Source organism: Cavia porcellus, unplaced genomic scaffold (assembly GCF_034190915.1).
Source record: "Cavia porcellus strain 051 isolate PalLab524CR breed Dunkin Hartley unplaced genomic scaffold, mCavPor4.1 scaffold_10, whole genome shotgun sequence".
Taxonomy (NCBI): Eukaryota; Metazoa; Chordata; class Mammalia; order Rodentia; family Caviidae; genus Cavia; species Cavia porcellus.
Window position 1 is genome coordinate 114,164 of NW_026947493.1, and position 22,014 is coordinate 136,177.

The following is a 22,014-nucleotide window of genomic DNA, read 5'->3' on the forward strand; positions in this document are numbered from 1 at the left end:
AAAAAATTGGTCCCAGGAAGGTTTCAGTCGATGGGAAATAAAAAGGGGAAACATTGGAAATAGCTTAACTGAGCATTAGAGGGGATCGATCCAAGAATTAAATTGACTTAACAGAGTCCATTCCAGAAAACCCATTCCCAAGGAAAATTCATCAAAGTCATGTGCTTCTGAGTTTTAAATATGTGTTTAAAAAGCTCTGGTGAGCTGGGTGTGGTGGTGCATGCCTGTGATCCCAGCCCCTTGGAGGCTGAGGCTAGAGGATTGCAGGATGTTTGAGGACTCTGGACTACAGAGTCTCAGTAAAGCAAACAAACCAAACAGACCAGATCAGACTAGATGAAACCAAACCAAACCAAACCAGACCAGACCAGACCAGACAAACCAGACTAGACCAGACCAGACAAATCAAATCAGAACAAACCAAACAAAAAACAAAACAAAACAAAAACATGAAAAAACAAACACAAACCCAGTAAGAAAAACAAAACTCCAAAGAGCCCCATGGCTATTCCCCCAAGCTGTCACTAAGGAAGCAGGAAGCTGATCTTCATGCAGTGGCACCTGGTAGACACAGGAACATTGTATCCTGTGACAATCCAGGTTGGGTTTTATTATTAGATTATTATTATCATTAATTTGATTTGGGGGCTCACTTTGGGCCAGGCTGGTGTAGAATTCATGGCCTCTTGAAGAGCCCCTCCCCCACCAGGCTTTCATGATTTTATTTTATATATATAGTCTTTTTTGAGACAAGGTCTTGCTATGCAGTTCTGGCTGGCCTTGGGTTCACTCTGTAGTCCAAGCTGGTCTTGAATTCATAATAATCCTCCTGCCTCAGCCTCCTGAGTGTTGGGATTACAGGCATGCACTGCCACATCTGGCTTTTTCTTCTGATTTTAAAGTAAGTTAGAACATGTTTGAGAGCTCTGAAAAAGTACCATGGACCCTCAGCTATGTGGTCAGTGGATACACTGGCCTTTGTGGGGACCCGGGTTAAGGCAGCAAAGGAAAAGCTTGGGCAAACCTGGGGAGGTATAGCCAGCCTGCCCTTCCGAAGGCCCAGGGTGCAGGTTTGCAGCTCTTTGCCAGGTGTATTCTGTTCCTGCAGCCTAGAGCCTGCCTGGAACAAACCCCAGCTCTGTTGGTCCTGGAGCATGGGAGTCCCACTTCTGGGGGAGGTGAGCTCCACTGCACTGCCTGCCAGGAGCTGAGCCCCATGACCTGGGCCTGGTTCTTCTCTTCCGATCCAGCCCATGCTGGTGACTCTATCCCCTGTCTGGTGTCTGCTGCAGGCTGGCCCCTGGATGGTGTTACAAGTCCCTGGCCCTGTAGGGTGTTGAGCAGCTTTCCCATGCTAGTGATATCCCCTTTCTACAAATGATGACATTAAACATGTCTCCAGCACTGTCCACCATTTCTTCTTGGACCACTCTTAAGTCAGTTAAGTTGAAAAATCACTGGACCTTCGGGTCTGCTTACTGCACAGGGAGGACTGGGCAGAGCGAGTTGCTTTGGAAAGCCCTGTTAATGATACCCGCACCTGAAGACGACACCACTTTGGAGGACGAGAGGGTCATGCAGGCCCTCAGTAGGGTGGGGACCCCTGATTCTGGTGTAGAGGATGAGAGTGGCTCAGGAAGTGGCCTGCTGGGAGTCGGGTGAGAGGAAGGACTTTTGGAAGGGGCCTGTGATCTGGGATGGGGGAGCAGGGTGGGATGTCACCCCCAGACCTAAACTCCTTTCCCTCCCTGGGCATTGGGATTGTCCTGTGAGACCCGAGGACACTAGGGCATGTCTTCTAGAGGATTCTAGCACTGGCACCAGCTGAACAAACCAGGGCAGACTGTAGGTTTCTCCTCCCTACCTCTTCTGCCCACCCCACTGGAACTATGGATTTTTAAACTGTTTCTAGTTTTTTTGAGACTGAGTCTTGCTATACAGTTATAGTTCAGGCTGACCTTCAACTCACCACATAGCTGAGGCTGACCTTGAGCTCTCGGCAATCCTCCCACCTCTGCCACCTGAGTACTGGGGATTATGGGTGTGTGCCACTGCGCCTGGCTACAGCATCATAAACATTAAAAAAATTTATTTTTTTAAACTAAAGTCATACATATTTGTCATGTGTTTGCTCATGAGACCTCTCAGCCTCATCTCATGCCAGAGAGTGACTTTCTTCTCTGATCCCCAGAGATGCACCCCAGATTTCCTCAACTGTCACGGTGATGGTTTCACTAGGTGCTCACAGGAGGCCAGGCAGGCACAGCTCTTCCTAGGCTCAGAAGCAGCAGGCCCTGGCTGCCCCACCGCCCCCTGTGCAAGCTTTCCTGCACCTCCTTGGTTCTCTCTGCTACTGCTCAGTGGCTTGCTTTGAAGTCTGTCATTTCGCAAAAATCTTCCTTCCTCGGGAAAAGGATTAGCAAAGCTACACAGCCGCTGCTGCTATTTAACATTCGGGAAATTCAGCAGTGCATGTTCGAGTTGTCAATCATCTCTGCCAGATGGCAAATGGATCCCTTTTAACTAGAAACTGAGCAGCAAACATCTGAATTCATTACCAACACAACATTGAAATTCACATCTATTTTCAATTTGACATCCTTAATGAGTTAGTGCAATGAAAATCAGTATCTCAGTCTTATATTGTTGACTGTTTTCAACAGTTCTAAGAATGCAAACCTGGGACTGAAAAAATTGTCATTAAACAAAATCTCACAACTTTTTATTTTTGGTATTGGGAGTGTGAACTCAAGGATTTTGCAGAGATGTAACCCAAGGCAGTGCTACAACTTGCAATGAATCTTCCTGTCTCAGCCTCCCAAGGTGCTAGGATTATAAGTGTATGTTTCTATGCCCAGCATAATTTGCAATTTTCGTATACTCTAGCTATAATGTTAGTTTTTGGCCTCTAACACCTGAGAGTTCTATATTCAGAATGGGCTAAGGGGTGGAACATAATTCTAGTTGTTTGTTGGTATCTGTGTTAACATCAACATTTAAATTTAGTATTACCTTTCATTTGTTTAAATCAATGAGTTCTCTACTTTGTATTTTTTAGACAAGGTCTTGCTATATAGCTCCGGTTGGCCTTGAACTCACTATGTAGCGGGGCTGTCTCCAACTTGAGGCAATTTTCCTGCCTCAGCCTCCTGGATTATAGACATGCACTACCACGCTTGGCTGTCTTTATGGGATTAAAGCCCATGGGGTAAAAGGATCCATTTTGATACTCCAGTGCCAAGGTACAGATTTCTGCCCAATCAATGTTCCCCAAAGGCTTCTGAGATCTGGCCTTGGCCAGTCATCATCAAATTAAATGGCAGCCTTGGCTGGTCTAGTTTCTGTGCACTCAGGTTGAAAGGTGTTTGTTAGGGGTAAACTGTGACCCCCCAACTTATGTGTTCAGGTCCTAATCCCCAAGGCCTCAGATGTGACTGTATCTAGGGACAGGGTCTTTAAAGAGGTGGCTAAGGTAGAATGAGGTCAGTCAAACTGAGCCAAATCCAGTGTGGCCCAGTGTCCTTCTGGGAAGGGGGAGGAACTCAGGCATCAGTGGAGAGGTGACCTTGTGGGACGGGGCAAGGCTGACCCTGCAAGCCAAGGCAGGGTGGCTGCACAAGAAACCAAGGTTGCAAACATGGCACTTGGACTTCTGGCCTGCAGAACTGTCTCCGTGGGGTCTTACTACAGCAGCCCCAGCAAAAGCTGCAGGGGTGCAGACTATAGGACAGTGCAGAGTTTAAACTACATTCTCCTCACTATTTCTAATTAGCAACCAACAGTTGCCTCTGGAAGGCAGGCTACCTTCCATCCGGGGCGAAGAGGGAAGCACCCGAGTGTGCGCAGCAGTGCTGAAGCAAACGGCCAGCGAGCAGCAAGCCCTGCACAAAGTGCAAAATCAAAGCTAGGAGAGCGGGTGACCTGCTCTGGCCCCAGACTGCTGCCCCCTTCTTGCCATTTCCCAATGATGGGGTAGAGAGAACAGTGGCTGTGGTGCTGACCAGCAGCCAGCTAACATCTGTGCCTGGCAGCTGGAAAAGGGGCTGTTGAGTCAGTAGGATTGCACCTCGTACCTGGGGGGAAAGCGAGTCATGTGGTATGGTGCAGGAGGAACAGGAAGCCTCAGGGCCTGGGAACTCGCTCAGTGCTCTGGAGAGCAGGGGTAATCAGGGTGAGGCTTACCGTCCCAAGGAGGGAACTACAGAAAACCCAGCAGGCGCAGACCTGCAAATTAATCTAGTCACCCAGGTGAATCAGCAAGGGAGAGGGCGACCTGCTTTTGCTCAGGCTGCCCCTCCCCTCTCCACTGGGACCCCAGCCCAGGAGGCCCCACCAGGGTTGCATCTCCTCCTCACACACCTTTGTGGCCCACTCCATTTGCTGCTCAACTGGTAGTCGCAAGTCAAAGCAGAACCTGCTGCCAGAAATCTGCCAGCTTGGGCCGAATAATTAAGAGGACAGACATTCAAGCGTATTCCTTTTAAGATAAAAACTTTATTGTACAATTTTATAAAGCAGCTTTACGTGAAGCACAGACAATCCATTTACTTTGTATAGAAACAAAATACCTTTCCATCTGCAAAAAAATCAAGTTCTGCTGTATAGAAAACTAACATGTGCACCTTGTGCTTAAACGGCAGCGTCTGCACAGCCTTACAGAGGACCACCCTTCGGAAGGGCATCCGGTAAACACTTTATTGCATATTTAACACATGGTATAGAACACACATGTAGCACGGAGGAGTAACAAGACAAATGACTAACAGAGGTGGAAATAGCAGCTTTTAGTGAAGGTTTGCATACATAATGGGAGGGAGGGACGGCCGCTTCCAGAGCGCTTTGCTGGGGTCAGTGCTGAAGTCGCTCCCATCCGCTGGGTGGCTCTCTACGAAGCCTCTATGTATAGTTTATTTCATAGAGTGTAGATGTGACCTTCACTTGGAAACTTTTGGCTGGTTTTACAACTGAAGTGGCCACAGATTGAACATTAAAGCTAACTTAAGCAGGGAAAAATGACAACAAAAAATTCCAAACAGACCAAAAAGCCAAATACCTATAATCTTAAAGAAACATGGAACTTTAAATACCCTCCCTATTCTTTAAGCTCAGCATCAGCAAGCTTTTGACAGGAACTGGAACTCTACAAATGCTGTCGATGCTGTCTAGAGGCTATCGTATGGTACTCGGTCGCAGGCAGGGTTCAGCCCACCCACGTTGGAGTCACCCACATGCTGGCTCAATGCAGGGTCTCCTGCTCGCTGTGCGCAGGTAACCCCAGCATAACTGGAGAGGAAATGGGCAGACACACTGAGGGCCTTGGAGCTGCATCCGATGAATTCCAGGCCAACACTAAGGTGTTCTGCAGTTTGACCAGCCCTGGTCTGTACAGACAATGCTGCTATGGGTTGACCTCATCTCCTCCAAAAATTCTGGGATTAAAAGACAAACTGAGCCGCTGCTGCGATGTGGGAGGCAGTGTAAAGCCAACAAGGAAACGGCAGGGCCACTGCTGGGTCAAAGCCTCTCCATGTTGGTGGCGAAGGACAACCACACTGGTAAGGCACTGGACTCTGTCCTGGGAGCAGGACCACCGTCCCTGCTGACTCCTCTCATCGGAAGCCCAGCAGAAGGATGCAGAGCAGAAGTCCGCACCGCTCTAAGTGGTGACATACATGGAGTCTAAAAGGTCCGGACCAGGCAGTGTCTAACATTGGCATTGAAAATAAAAGTGGAAGAGTCCTCATTTTTATTGTGGAGACAGTAATATGTGGACATTCAAATGCTGCTGAGCAGCTAATGTGCAAGGACTCAAAGCTCAAAGGCTGGGGACCCCACAACTCACAACTGTTCGTGTTACGGGCAAAATGAAGAGCTGTCACATAAACTAGGAGTTCAAGCTTACTTTTCTACGTAGGGCCAGCTTAGTATTGTCTTCAGTGTGGGGCCATCTCTTCTTCACTCCTGCCTCTCTGGATGCTAATAAGTGTGTTTAGCATACATACCACACACATAAATATGTGTGTACTTTCCAGTTTCTAAGTAGTGTCTGGTGGGCTGAATCCGATCACCATACAGTATGGAGCACGTAACCCACCTGGCCCTTACAGGTACATCAAAGGTCAGACATACTGCCCCATGTCTCTGTCCCTTGAAAATGTGGGGTCTCGTATTTCCAAACTGTATGTGACAGTATCGATTCAGGTATCGATTCTAGTATACCCTAGAACAAAAATCATAGCAAATTCAACTCTGGTTGCTGGTTTGAACTTCATGTCTGAGGTCCAATGGACATGGCCCTAGCCTACGGGCTATGAAACCTGCTTAGGGAGGGTCAGCAGGAGCCACAGCCCGAACAGAGATCTGATTATCAATGGGCAGCAAATTAAGTAGCATCACTTTTATTTAATAGCTGGAATAAATTAAAATTTAATTTCAAAGAAAAAAACGACAGAATTAACGATTTGGAAAGTGACAGTCAAGAATAATCTAGACAGGAAAAAACTGTGACTCCCACGTGATATTTAACCCAATATTTTTCCTTAAAGGGAGAAAGTCCCATAAGGGTAGGCTTAAAATAACTAGCTCCTTCCCAAGTTCAGGATGGTAATACATATGCCACATAATGGCCCCAAATGCCCCCCCAAAGTGGATAAAACTCAGCATAGTCTGAAATTAAATACAAAATTCTCAATAGTGAAAAACCACCATCAAGCGAGGAACAGCTTGATTATCAAACTTTTACTGATTGTAGGTCAAGTTTCACAAATAACATTTTTGTAACTTCTTGTGCAGTCAGTAAGTTTCATTTTAAATTGTGCTTACGTTATAGAACTGTGAAGCCTGAACATCATTTTTAATTTACACATTTCAAGAAAAAAACCCATAATTCAAAATATTCTCTGCATATAACAAATTGAACAAATGCAACAAATGCTCATTCGCTCCCAAGAAGCAAGTCTACAGGAAAGAGACATGTTTTTCAATAGTTGTACACAGACCTCTACCCAGGCTACAAATACACAATTACTGCATTACAGCATCATTGTTTTAAAGTCTGCTTTCAATATAAATATAATAGTCACATTTTAAAAGAGCTCCATACTACATGCGAGACAGCAGCCAGGGAGAGACACTTCGTGGCCTCTCCCCATCTGATCTCACAGTGACAGGATGGCCTGTGGGACAGCGAAGAGAAGGTGAAGACACGTCTGTGTCAGCCCCTAGACTACACTCTCAGTTCTGAACACCACCTACACTCCTAAACACCCAGCCATGGAATGCAATTATTTTGGAGAGTGTTTTTAAGGATCACTTAGCACTTTGCTGTCATCCACAAAACTTCATATGTGACCTTTTAAAATGTGCCTGTGCTCCGCACGGAGCCAGAGCCCGCGGTCTCTGGTCCCAGGGGCTGAGCGCGGTTTTGGTTGTGAGCTCTAATTGTGCTTTGCCCTACCGCCCTTCAGGTAGCTCTTCCACCTCTTGACAAATTCTCTGAAGATGGGGGACTCGTCGATGGTGCTGAGCAGCTGCAGCTGGTTGATGTGTGTGGTGTGGTAGTCCCAGCGGGCCAGGTTGGGTGCGATGCCCAGCATGAAGTGTCGGAGGTCATAGATGGTTCCTGAGCCAGTGTCATACAAAGGCAGCATGGCTTTGAGGGACTCCATGCCACGCTCATACAAGGAGTTCGCTTCTTTGCCAAGCTTTTCCCCTGCAGTTTCTTTTAAGTCATACAGCCCAATTAAGGAATACATAAAGCCATTTAAAACAAAGGAGCTGGGGCTGGTTGGGTACTCTTCGTACCAGTCATGTTTATTCATAAACACAGCTTTGACTCCATGTTGCTCGGACAGAAACTTGTAAGGGGCGATTGCCCTTAAAGCTGAGTTGAGGAATGTGTGGTCTTTTGTTAACAGATACGCCCTGACCAGTGTGGACATGGCTTGCCCCTGGGCCATGGCAGAGTACCAGCCTGGCTCTAAGGCCTTAAAGCCCTCCCCTAACTTGCGGGTCACCATGATAGGCCAGCCCCCCTTCTCATCCTGGTTCCTGACCAGCCAGTCGCTAGCAGCGAAGAACGCGGCCATGTGGGCTGTGGTAGAGATGGTGATGTTGTCTAGGAATCCCTTCCCCTTCGCGATCAGCCGAACCACCTTTTTGGGCATTATTTTGGTTGGCTTGACGGCTTTTGTGTTGGAAAGACCCACGCCTTTCCTGAGGTCAGTGACCAGGTCCCTGGTCACCGTGCTCCATGAAGTTCTGGGCCCAATCCCATAGTACACGTCTCTTTCTTTAAAAGCGATCAGCTGCGTGTTGGAGACATAATGTACAGTAAAGAGCTGATTCTTTTCTGTGGTCTCGAGAACCACCGACACACTCCCATTTGTCAAGAATTTGAGGTCAAATGAGATAATAAAATCTTTCGTGTTTCCCAGTTGCAAGGACACGCCTTCACTGGTTTCTGCAGAGGGGATATAGCAACAGAGAGGCATTAACATCGGAGTACTTAGTACTTCAGCACTAAGTAACTGCAGTTTATCCTTGACAAACTGGATGAAATTACTACATGGCAAACTATATAAATTCTCTAGCTGGGTACTTTGCAGATCAGATTATTTTTATTTGTCATTAAACTATTCATTAACAAATAATAGAACTGACAGGTTCGTGATGATTTCTGAGTATCAGGCTAAGAATTGTTGAGACCACCTCAAGAATTGTACTATATCAAAAAAAAGCTCATCTGCCATCTGATTTGAAGGATTCAGAGCAAATAACTAACGTACCAACAATCAAACTGTCTCTTTTAGATGTAGTGTCAGTGATCAATAATCAGTGACAATTCTACCATATCTATTTTGCAAGACAAAGACGAAGACAAAGAAGACGAAGAAGCAACAGCAGCAGCAGCAGCAGAAGGAAGATCATAATCAGCACATAATATTGACTCAGCACATAATATTGCAAACACCAGGCTGGAACCTTTAGAATGAATAGCTGCATGTGAATTTCCACAGCATAACTGAATTAATATTTAGTATGTGCTTATAAATGCACTAAGAGCCTCACATATGCCACCTCCTTCACACGCTCTCCATTACCAGAGTCGCGGGGACTACTCTCAGCTGAGGGTGAGGACAAAGACACAGCAGTGAATGCCGAGGCACAAGGCGGGCAGGTTGCTGCTTTGTGTCCTGAGTGCGACAGGAAAGTGCGTTTGTTTTCAATACTCCCTGGAGTTAGGACAATTGGCGCTGAAGCAAGGGGCTCACCTGCAAGCTAAAGAGTAAGGAGGGGTGGGGGAGCACAGGCTGTGGAATAAAAGCCTTAGACTTGGTTTCCTAGTCCACTACTAGTTTTAGGAACAGAACACACACTTCTCTGGTCTCCGTTTCTTCACATATAAGAGAGAACATTACTGTGCAGGGCAACTGTGAGAATTCAAAATACATACAGATTATCTCTCATTTGATCCTTAACATTAGAGGCTGGTAAAACTGAAATTCTTTTCATGTCACAGCTGGAGATATGCAAGGGTTGGGAGGTTAAAGCACTGTCCAAAGGTCAAAAGCTAGTTAGTGGCACAGCAGGGTATAAAATCCGTTTCCTGATCCAAGGTTCACCGACTCTTGGGGGGGACAAATGACATTGGGAGTGGCATTCTTAAGACATCAATCAGTGAGAAGGGTATTTCTCAGACACAGTCGTAAAATCAGATCTTGGCTCTGGACAGTCCTTGAGGAAGCCTTCAGTGTGTCACCAGGAATTAAGATGAGAAACATGGCCCTGTGATAATGGGTACAGCAGGAACAGTGCCAGGGCGCCCAGCTGACCATTTAACTCCTGCAACACTGGAGTCCACCAGCATGGCCACCTGTGGCCCAAGGCGCTAAGTCAGAACAGCTGCATCTGCCGAGCGCAGCAGTTATGACAGCCTCCAGAACCTGACGCAGTGAGAGTGCTTTGAGTGACTTAAAAATTCATCTCAGAGGTAAACTTGTAATTCAGTAACAGCTCACGTTACCTAGCAAAATGTCAACAAGTGCTCTGCTTTAACCTGTATTTCCTGCTTCCACCATGAAACGGCTTCTGAAGCTCAGCATGGCTTCACTGATGACTGCAGTGTCCTACACTGACTTACAAACCACGCGAGCTGAGACTGTGCAGCGGAGCAGACGACTCCAGTCCTCACTGCTGAGTCGACACCTCATTCATCACACAGCATCATTAGCGATGACAACTGTTCTGGGCAGGCTGGGTAACAATGGCCCATCTTTAAAAGTCCAAATGAGATGACACTGGAAGAAAACCCATTTCCTCCCAGTGTGTGGCCTAATTCTTACTTTATTATAAAAAGTTAATGAAATGACATGGTTCAATCAATCATTTCATTGTGTCCTAATACAGCAGATCAGTCCAAATAATTCAGTAACAAATGATGTCATGGGAGGTACCTTACAACAAAAAAACAGCAAAAAACATTTAATTTTCCTACAAACATAATACCAGCAGAGGGGGTCACTGAGTCATTCAGCAGTAATGACACAAGTCCCAATCCTCAATTTAAATTAAGCAGTCAACAACCAGAGCCTTCAGACACACACACACACACACACACACACACACACACACACACACACGCACGTGCACGCGGGCGCGAGCACAGCTACACACCCTGCCAGCACTGCTCAGGAGGAAGTGAAGGACCCAAATGGAATGCTGCGATGACAGTGTGAAAATGCAACCGGCAGGGCTCCTTGCTCTCTGGAAGTGTGATGCTGTGCGGGGAGGCCCTGCTCAAATCTACTAGCAGAGAACTTTCCTTTTCCTGTTGTTTGAAATTCATGGCCCCGCCCTCTCCGAGCAGGTGTCACCAGGAGCTGCTGTAGTTTTTATGCTTGGTAAGTAGGTATATACCTTACACTGCAAAGGGTGATACACCTTTAGAAGCAGTCCTGATACTGGTCTCGTCAATGATTTTTTGATTTGATACTAAATGTACAGGCAACAAAAGCAAAAACAAGCAAGTGGGACTACAGCAAACTACAAAGCTTCAGCACAGAAAAGTAATTCACAAATGAGACAACCTACAGAATGGGAGAAAATCCTTGCAAATCACTTACGCGATAAGGGGTTAACATCAGAGTATCAGAAACTCCCATAACTCAATGGAAGAAAAGCAACTAAGCAATGGGCAAAAATGTCTCTGAGGAAACATTTTCCCAAAGCAGACACACAAAGGGTTGAAAGGCACGTGCCACTCCTGATCACCAGGGTACTTACTGCAAACCAAAACCAGAGTGCAATTTCACCTCACACCCGAGCGAAAGGACATCACCAAAGGACACATGCTGCAGAGACACTGCTGAGCCGTGGGCCCAGGGACTCAGATGCTTGGAGAGGAGGTGGAAGCTACACAGCCTCTCTGAGCAACAGTACGGCAATTGCTCCCTAACTACAAACAGAAGCACCAGCAATCCCGCTTCTGGGACCCAGGAGAAATGAAACCTGGACTCCACGTTCGCTGCAGGATAATTCACGATAGTCAGATCATGGAGGTCACCTAAGAAGCCATTTGTAGAATGAACATCTGTGCTATGTGATTATGTAACAGATATTCAGTCTGGGCAAAGGAAACCCTGCCATTTGTAACAGCTCAGATAAACTCAAAAGCTCATGGCCTGTGGAGTAAGGAAGGCAGAGAAAGATACTTCGTGGGGTCTGAGGAGGGTGTGAGGTGAACAGTGGCTGACAGCACAGGAAGGTGCAGGAAAGGCTGGTTGAAGTGCACAGAAAGCTTTTCATTTAAACAGGAAAGTTCTGGGGATGTAAAGGATAGCACAGTGACTGTGCTGTAACTGACTCTTAAAATAGGCTGAGGAAAGGGCTCCAGTGTTCTCATCCTCCCTCAGAAGGGCAATTTTTTTAGGTGATGGATGTGTCAGCTAACGTGATCGAGGTAACCAATTCTATATATCTCTATCTATATCAACACATTGCAATGTATAATTTAATTACATAAAACTGTATTCGTAAGTTGCGTCTCGGTAAGGCTAACCAGGTCTCCCCATCCGTGTTTCCGCCTGTAACACCCATGTACTGGCGCAACGGGTTCACCCCGCTAGATGAGGGGCCCAGGCACTCGGCCTTAGAGGTGACGAGACATCGGTGGGCAGAAGAGAAGCTCACAGGGGACCTGCGCAAGGACAGCGCTGGGGCAGGGCAGGAAAGTCATTAAGGTCACAGGAAGGGCACAGAGAGGGCTGGGGAGAGGCAAGGCTGCTATAATTTAATAGAGCAGGACTAGCATAATGCTTCTATTCATTCAGTTTACAATCAGGGAGAGAAATCACTACCCAACAAAACAATAGAATATATTCTACAGATGCACGTAATGGTTCTTTAGATGATTCTCGTTTCCTTTCAGGGAAAAAAGCTCAATGCCAAGAAGTAAAAAAGCCAACAGCATGCAGCTCCTGGTCCTCCAGAGCCTGCCCTCACTACACCTACGCCCTTATACACAAGGCCAGCTGGACAGCTTTAGTTGGCTTCCCCAACCCTCCCACTGTGAAAGCCCTGCAGTAAGCAGCCTCACCTCTTGGGTGCCCTCTCCTGCTCTGTGGAAGAAAGCCTGGGGTACTCCCACCCAGTCTCCTCTTTGCCTTGTAGTCTGTGACACAGGCATGCTCAGGGTGTCAAGGCAGCTTGTCTCCCAGCTAGCACACTCAGCACAGGGATCCAACCCTGGTCAGGTGTGGCCCACTGGCTATTGGTTGCTGCCAAAGGCTTTCTTTTATGTGCTTAAACCCACCTAAGGAAGTGGTACCTCCGGCTCTGGCCATAGCTCAAAGAGGGGCTAACCCAAACATCACTCACATAGGATGTGGGAATCTAGCTACCCTATAACCCAGGGCACCTGAAAGTGCACCATGAAAACCACTGCTCTCAACAGGACAGTGTCCAAAAGACCACTCTAAGAAAACCTCTCCCCACAAGGAGATCGGGATGTGAGCTGCTATTTGCAAACCTAATCAGATCATGTATTAATCAATATAAACTAAGCTCTCTGGGTGAACTCAAAACCCAAAGTTCTTTGGTTTGGTGTAATAATTACCTGATACAGTAACCTCTTCAGTATCACAGGCTAAATATGCTTAAATGTTTCCTTATAATTTTTCACCAGCCAAGCTACTGTTTTGCAATAAGCAAAGATGCCCTATGTACTGGAATATCACAGAATGCCACAGGGGGTGGGGGGATTCTAGTCACAGAACAAAAACTAAAGGTCATCTGTTATTTGCACTGCATTAAACACTCATAAATCCACTACTTAAGGTCATGGGGAATGAGTATTGTGGCTTGAGCTACACGGTCATCAATAAAGGACAAGGAGAGCATACAGAAAAGGCCTTGTAACCTTTCCTCTCCTTTATTTACTGAATAGCTTGAGTTCTGAACCTGTCGACATTTCTCCCAAAGAGAATTAAGCCTGAGGAGCTAAGATGATTTCACTGTCTTCTTGAGTAATGGACTCATTAATTCTCATGGATATTGATCAGTACTAAAAATACATCACATCCTAATTAATGTCTTAGTAAAAGGGAAATGTTGCATAAAGTTAATTTGATTTTATAGGTGATTTTATTAATGAAAATAGTTTTATATGAAGTTTGAGATAATTTAGTACATTAGCAAAATTCAATATGAAGCAGACCTATTGGGTAATGTTACACTTTCTTTAAAAAAAAGTTCTTGGTAAAAGATATGCAAAGAGAAAGAGCTCTTCATAAAAAGTTTTCCAAATTAGGGGCTGGGGATTTAGCTCAGCGGCATAAGCGCCTGCCTTGCAAGCAGGCAGTCGGGAGTTCGATCCCTGGTACCGATAAAAAACGAAAAAGACCAAAAAAAAAAAAAAAAAAGTTTTCCAAATTAAGCTACAGTGGTACCTAGACAAGCCTAGGAGCTTGTCTATACGTTCTGGGAGTTGTGACGAGTACCAAAGCTGATGAGGACCAAAGAAATGGTTTTGCCTGCAAAGTACCATGACTGGGAGGCAACCGACACAAGACAGTCCCAGCTGGTACATTGCGTTTTTTTGGTACCAGGGATCAAACTCATGACTGCGCGCTTGCAAGGCAGGTACCTATGCTGCTGAGCTAAATCCCCAGTCCCAAGCTTCCTCTTTTAGTTGTTTCTCTTCAGGGATTTCACCTGGGTGACACTATTTATTACACATGTAAATAAATGGTCTGCTAACATGTTTATAAAAAACATTTAAATTGGGCTGGGGATTTAGTTCAGCGACATAAGGGCCTGCCTGGCAGGCACAAGGTCATGATTTCAATCTTTGGTACAAAAAAAAAAATAAAGCCAAAGAACCCAAAAACAAAAATTTTAAAAGCATATCAGATGCCATAAATCAATATAAAACTAGCAGCCACATATAGTATATTACTTACCTGGGGCAATGAACTGCTTAACATTGGTGAATCTTGACTTATCAGCCACGCTGGCCATAAAGCAGCCCTTGGGCACGGTCCAGTCATTAGTTTTGCTGTTTTTGTCTCTGTCTTCTGCAGTTTCATACACTTCAATGTGCGGGGACTTCTCAGTCAGGTTTTTGCTGTAATGACTTAAGCCATACTGTGCAATCTGGATTGGGTAGAAATAGCCTTGAGGCCCCCACTGTGTAGATAATGGCACACCTGTAAACACAAACGGAAATGAATGATCACACCCAGACAGCACAAGCCTACTCTGAATACCACTGTTCACGGTTTGACTGCTGAGTTTTTAGGGCCTTCAGCAACTTTTGAGCTTTCATAATCACTAGAAATCAGTACCAAATTAATCAGAGATAAAGTATTCATATCATTTTGTTGACAGCTATGCCACGAAAATTAGCTTTCAGAGATTCTCTATGTACGTCACTTCTGCTGTTAGCTACACATCTTTTATAATCCTGTTTCACAGAGGCAAATTTTGTACAAATTTACAAGCACATACAGGTCACCACATTTTATTCTAAATATTAATCTTGAATCTTTCTTTGACATTTGTACTTAATGATCATGCTATCTACTTATTTGACTCTCCAATGTCAAAGTATGATGTAATAATGAAGTCTGTCATTTGACAGCTAAATTTTTGCTTAAGAAGACAGTTATACCCAGCGACCTAAACATAAACACAGTTTGAAATTCTTTTTCATGTCCTTCCCATCCAAATGTAATTCTTGTATGGACACGATGGCCCACACCTGTAATTCCAGCACTCTGGAGGCTGAGACAGGAGGACTGCTGTGTGTTCAAGGCCAGCTTGGGGCATCCAGGAACTTCAAGGGCAGCCTGAGCTACACTGTGAAAGCCTGCCTCAAAATAAACAAATGAACAAAAAACCAAAAATCCCTCAGAAAATAAAAAATACACTTAGGAACAAGGAGTATTCTTTTTTTAAATTGAATTAAAGTTTTATATTTGACTACAAAATCTTAAAATAATCCATTAGTAGATTATCTCAAGATGAAAGCAAAAATGTCAGTATCTGGTATTAGTGTTTTAATCAAGTCCTACTAATATAGGGGAATGAAACTCTCAACCTACTGTGCCTGATACAAGCTTGTGTTCTCTAAAATCGAAGAATGAATCTTAGGAACAATGGAGGTTAAGAGCAGAATATATTTACTGAGAGAAAGAAAAGCTTCTGTCTAAAGAGAGACAGAAGAGGTCCCAAGCAGGTTGCCAAGGACTCTTGTCTTTTCCAGGGACTTTTATAGAGTAAACCATGGGTTCAAGGTGGGACATAACTATAGTTAGCCAATAAGATCAATAGTTCAGGTAAAACTGATTACATTAGGAACAAATAGGGAAGCGAATCATGTAGAAAGCTAGAAAGCGGGCATTTTTACAGAGCTGCGACTCTTCCCTAGGAGGATAGAAACTATTTAGGGTATCAATCTCAGGATATGGGTGCATTTGTATGGTCTTTTGTCTTGAGAGGCATCAGCTTCCAGGCAGCTTCCAGGTGTCTGCACTGACTCCATTGAGGACCTAGCCCTATCTCACTGCCTGTAATATTTCTAACTAGCTCAGCTGCCTGCAACACTACCTGGGGCTCACATCACTACACTGCAGAGTAGCGTACTGTTGAATCACGTACGCTTTGAGAGATGAGCTGTTATCATATTTGTTATCCTACAAAGAACTAACAAGTATCTGACTGGCACAGCAGAGACTGGGGTCTACAAAACTGTGTGTTTTAATGCAACTTCTGGCACTAGGGGCAGCTACTCTCGGTATGGTGCGCACCTGCTCCCCGACACCTCACATGCTGGAATTGTGGCCCCAAGTACCCTGGTGTGGAGGTGAGAAAATAGGCTGGGATTTTCCTCAGGAGTCAGTGCGATCCTCCCAGGACTGCAGTCAGTTTTCCCAAAGGTCTGTTACAAAAAGTAAGATGGCCAGCTGGCCCTGTGCCCTGGCTCTGTCCCACCCTGCGACCTCTCACTCTCATGGCACCACCTCCAGGCTGCCACCTGGGATTCCAGCCATGGGGACAGCTGAAGACACCACCAAACTACCACAGCAACACCTCAGGTCACAGATGCTTCATCCACAAATTCTTTTTTTTTTTGCCTTTTTCGTTTTTATCGGTACCAGGGATCGAACTCATGGCTGCCTGCTTGCAAGGCAGGCGCTTATGCCGCTGAGCTAAATCCCCAGCCCCTCCATCCACAAATTCTGCAATAGGTGACAAACATGAGCATGTGGCTGTCTTCCCATACTAACACAGATGGAGCCAGCCTCCTCAAAATTCACTGTACTCTCCCAACCCTCACACCGGAAATACTGTTAAAAGCAGGACAAGCATATATCTAACAGCAAAGACCTTCAAGGAATATACTAAAATGGTAATAATTATCTGGAGGAAGTGAGAATATAGTACAGGTGAATTTGTCGCTTTCCCCCTTGTAAACATTTATTAAAAACATATAAATAATAAACAAAGGGGAACTTCTGCATCAGAATATACAGACTTCAATCCTTTTCTTTCTTTCTTTCTTTCTTTTTTTGTCTTTTTGAGAAAGGATCTTGCTGTGTAGTTCAAGGTGGCCTTGAACTCACTTTGTAGCCCAGGCTGATCTCGAACTTGCAAGGATCCTCCTGCCTCAGCCTCCTGAGTGCTGGAATTACAGGTGTGTACCACCATACCTGGCTTCCATTTCTAATGTGGGGCACAGATATGCTCACTTCAGATACAGGCCGTACGCCTTGGACCTGAGGGAGTCTGAAAACATCCACATTGCCAGGTAACACACTTCATTTCACAGGGAAAATACACAGTAAGTGGAAAGCTTGTTTCGACACGTATTTTATAAATAAATACTAAATCAAGCCTAGCATTAGAATGAAAATTGAAATTAGAAACATTTTTTATAACAAAATACGGAAAAAGAAATAAAGCCCAAACCAATCTCAAAACACATTATTTACTCAGTTTAAATGATATATTTTAAAGGCATATTCAATTATTTTTCCTGGTCAATCCGACATTTGAAAAGCCAGTTCCAAAATACACTAACTGTATTCATCAGAAACTCCGAATGCCTCCGGTTTTTAAAGAAATGAAGACCAGTACATACAGACTATGGAGGCTGGTGAGAGTCAGGACAAACAGTGCCTTTTGATGACCTTGTGCTGAGGCCTGGAAACCCCGTTCCAGAGATGACACCCATCGACCAAGCCACAGGAGAGCACTGGGATGAGCACGGGCAGCATGGTCTCTCCCTTTCCCAGCTCCTCTGGCAGGGTAACGCGTTAGCTCTCCGTCACCATGACACAAGGCCTGAGGAGACCCACTGAACTAAGCAAAGCCCTCCTTTGGCTCACGGTTTTTGTCCACAGCAGGTGGCTGGTTCTACTGCTGTGGGCAGAACACTGTGGCACAGGGCGTGGGGAAGCCAGGCTGCTCAGGAAGCAGAAAGGAGGAGACCCAGCTCCACCCATGACCCACTTCCTCGAACCAGGCCCTGCCTCCTGAAGCCCATTACCCGAGGCCTCATGGTCTCACCCCACACAGGCCTGGCCTGTGGATACTGCCGCAACAGGGACCAACCCTGAGCATGAGAGCTGTCAGAGGACACTTCAGATTCCAGCCCTAACAGGCAACTGTGCATTTGCAAGCAAGACTTGTGGGCATGTTGCCTTGCCCTCAGCAGTGAGAAATCCAGACTCCAAGGCGGAGGGATGAACCAATCCATCTACTCAGGCAGGTGGTCCTGTGGCTCTGAAGTCTCACGACTGCGAAAGCTGCCCTAGTTTCAGACCTAACCTATCCTCCTCGGTGGGGCAGAGCATTGACAGCTCTCTTGTCATGACGTGGGTACCCACTATGTAACTAACAGCGACAGCTTCTAACACAACCAGGCTACACTCTGTTCCATTCTGTGAGATAGTAGCAAGTCTGAGGGTATAGGCAACTACTTTGAAGGCAATAAGATTCACAAAGATGCCCATTCTGGTTTGACTATTGTCTCCTTTGGAAGTCCTGTAATGTTTACAATCCCTAAGTTTTATTGGTCTTGTTCTCTACTGTTTTGTCCAACTTTATAATATCTAATGAGATGGACAATTCCTTTTAAGGAAACAAGAGACAACGTTGATAACCATTGTCAATAACCTTGTACTCTGTTCTACATCATGTGCTATGTCTATCCTTGGTTTTGACTGACAGCTTTGTTTTGCCATATTTGACTTTATTCTCCCCGCCCCAAAAAAGTAATAAGAACTAAGGAGTAATAAAATCCAAAATGTGTAAATTTTGTTGTAAAAAAGAGAGGGAGGAAAAAAAAAGAGCTCTAACGGATATAACAGCAAGTGTGTTTAGGGGTGTTAAATAGCTGACTATATTAATGTTTTTGGATCATTGAACACAGTTGTTTGCAGTCTCTCTGTTTGAATGTCTACTTTATATTCTTTGATACTGTGATTTGAGCAACTATCTCCAAGATGATATTATGTAATCTATTAACAGGTGATTTCTTACTGTTATGTTTTTTTTTGTAGTTCTGTATTATGTGTAACCTTACACTGCTTTGTTTTGTTTTGTGTTTTTCTCTTTTTCCTCTTAAAAAAAAAACAACCAGGCTACAAACACGCAGACAGCACAGACAGACACTCACCTTCAACTCCACTTATGCACTTGACTCTATCTCGAACCTCCACGTTATAGCCTTCAAAGGACATAAACACCCCATCGGGGTGGTAAGGGGCCCTCTGTGTGTAGACTTTGGAATAGCTGTGCGAGAACTCAAAGCGCTCGTAGCCATCATACTGAACCACCTTTCCATAAACGTCGAAGTATTTCTCGACCCACGTGAATGGAAGGAAGACTTCGCTCCCCTCTCGTCTCCCTTTAATTGTGTGTTCATCATTTATGAGACAGTCAATTTCCTCATACTTGAGCCCTATTGCCTTGCTTCCCCCATTGCTGTTGAAACCCCCCACAACAGGGGGCGCTTTCTGCTGCTCCTGGGGAAAGGCCTCCTCCGAATGCTGTCTGGCCCCATGGTTCAAGTAGTGGTTACTCTCGGAGGCTGCTGCTCTTTTTTCCAGTCCGTCCACTCTGAAGCCGCTGTTCAAATGGCGCGGAAACTGGATGGCTCTGTCGCTGGAGCACTTATTCCACAAAAGTACTGTGACCAAAGTGAAGAGTGCACAGATGACAATCAAAGTCTTATAGTTGACCCGAGCTGCCAAGCAACGCATATTCAGACCATACCTAGGAGGCAAGGGGAAAATTCATATGAAGACGTATTATTGACATTGCGTAGGGTAAGTATTTTTACCGAACAACCATATTAGCTCAGTATTATTAGGTACTTGTAAATTGATCAAAGACGCTAACTCAACTTTTCAGCAGAACAAAGAAAAGCCGTGTTCTGCCCTTTAGTAAAATGCTCAAACAGCGTAACCCTCTAGCGCAGGGACATCTGCACTGCCTTGCCCTGTGCTCTCTAGTATTCCAGTGTGTCTCTCATCACCCCACTATGCTGAAAGAAGTGCTCTCTCGCTTCATGTGTGAGTAGTTAAGACCAAGTAACTTAAATATGTATGTCCTAATATCTTAGTAGCTGTCTGGAGAAAGCCACATGGAGCTTTTTAAGGAATAACACCAACATCTATGATGCCAAACCCAACTGAGAATTTTTATGTGCTCACACTACGTAACTTTAGCAACACAACATGACACGACACCATGGTCTGTAGACTTTTCTTCTTGAAGCTTTCTTCCCCTGGTTTCTGGAGCACCACACTCATGGCTCTCTCACACCAGCTACTCCTTGTCTTCTTTGAGGCCCCTGCCCTGGCCGCTCCTGAAATGCTGCCACACTTCTCTGTGTTCAGTCTTCAGGGCTCTTTCCCATTCATTTTCCAGCGGTCTCTTTACACACAATTTATATGCTGACTACCCCCAAACCCTACTCTTCAGGTCAGACCTTTCTTTGGCATTCCAGACCCTTGTGTACCTCCCAAGTTACTGACATCTTCACTGAGGTCACACAGATTTCTGAAAAACACCCACAACCTCATCTCTTCCGTCAGCCCATTGCTCTCTCCTTACTGCCCATAAGAAAACCCTCGACTCCTCCCCTGCTTACCCTGTCCAGTCATCAAGAATCTTGTTGGCTCTATCCTTGGATTATACCAGAATCTGAGCTGTCTTCACTAACTCCACGGTGCCCACTGTATCGGAGCCACTGTTGTGTTCAACCTGGGGTCTTGTAGGGATAACCCCATTGGGCTCTCTGCTTCTACCTTTGCCTTATATCTAATCTCAGCACAGTGGTCAAAACGAGGCTTTGCTTTCGGTTTAAGTCACATGATGTCATTTCAGTCCTGGTGGGAGAATCTGATGCTGCAGTCTTGTTGGTCACTGGGTATGATCACAACCCAGTGAGGAACATGAGAAAGTATGCTAGTCACCTGGGCAACACACAGCAAATTTTGATCTGCTGAGTAAGGGAGCAGTCCAGTTGATGCTGGCCGGTATTCTGTCATCTACTGTACGGTGTGAATCCACTGCTGCTTACTGTACTGTGTGCAACCCCTCCTTATTCTCCCTACAATGAGCATTTTTTATAGTAATGAGGTAAAAATACAAACCTAAAATGAAAACAAAAAAAATTTTTTTTAAATTGGTACCGGGGATCAAACTCACAACCGCCTGCTTGCAAGGCAGGTGCTTATGCCGCTGAGCTAAATCCCCAGCCCCGAAAACAAATTTTTTTGAGACAAGGTCTTGCCTTGCTATGTATTTGGGGCTGGCCCAGGCTGGTCCTGAACTTGAGACAATCCTCTTGCCTCCAACTCCCAAGTGCTGGGATTACAGGTGTGCAGCACCACACCAGGCTTCCAAAGAGAACACCGAAGGGAAAGTTACATGCTGAACTGCTGCCTCCCTCTCGGCCTCCCGAGTGCTCTATCACTAAGCTACATTCCTTGGCCCCTTTGTATTTTTTATTTTGAGACAAGGTCTTACTAAGTCGTCCAGGCTGGCCCTGAACCTGGCATCATCCTTTTCCGGTTTCTGGCTTCCGAGCTGCCTGTGTTACAGGCGTGCCCCACTGTCTCTGGAAAAATGCCTGGCTTCTGCTCCTTAAGAAAGGTGTGGGTGAAGTGAACTCACTTACGTCTTTCAATTCCAAGGGAAGATAAACTCCAGGTCACTGGATGCTTGAAAACAACTTTATTTTGCACTCATCCTTAAACAGGATAGCAGGATACGGATTCGCTGGTTGGATATTTTTTCCCCAAAGTTTATATATTTTATTCTCAAGCTTTGCTTTCTCAACTCACTAAGGTTTGACCTCAGCCTGGTACTGTATGTGCATGACTGCAGAATCTCTTGTTCATCTTAGAAACTGCACTCTAGGGTGGGTGTATCACAGGAAGACACCAGAATCTGTCAACTCTGCACAGATTGTGTCCCTTGGAGCTGAAAGTCCGTGTCTGC

General features: G+C 45.3%; 1 protein-coding gene across 3 annotated transcripts in view; it reads right to left on the reverse strand.

Annotated features, from left to right (window-relative positions):
- Positions 1–4,474: 4,474 nt before the first annotated feature.
- Glce (glucuronic acid epimerase) overlaps positions 4,475–22,014 on the reverse strand; it is a 79,418-nt gene continuing 61,878 nt past the window's right edge. For all 3 annotated transcript variants that reach the window (XM_003480208.5, XM_013144075.2, XM_063256873.1), the window contains 3 exons: positions 19,181–19,779; positions 14,460–14,705; positions 4,475–8,461 (listed from right to left, as the gene is read on the reverse strand). In XM_003480208.5, coding sequence (XP_003480256.1) covers positions 7,437–8,461; positions 14,460–14,705; positions 19,181–19,766 — 1,857 coding nt within the window. In that variant the 5' untranslated portion in view covers positions 19,767–19,779 and the 3' untranslated portion in view covers positions 4,475–7,436. The remainder of the gene's footprint in view (positions 8,462–14,459; positions 14,706–19,180; positions 19,780–22,014) is intronic.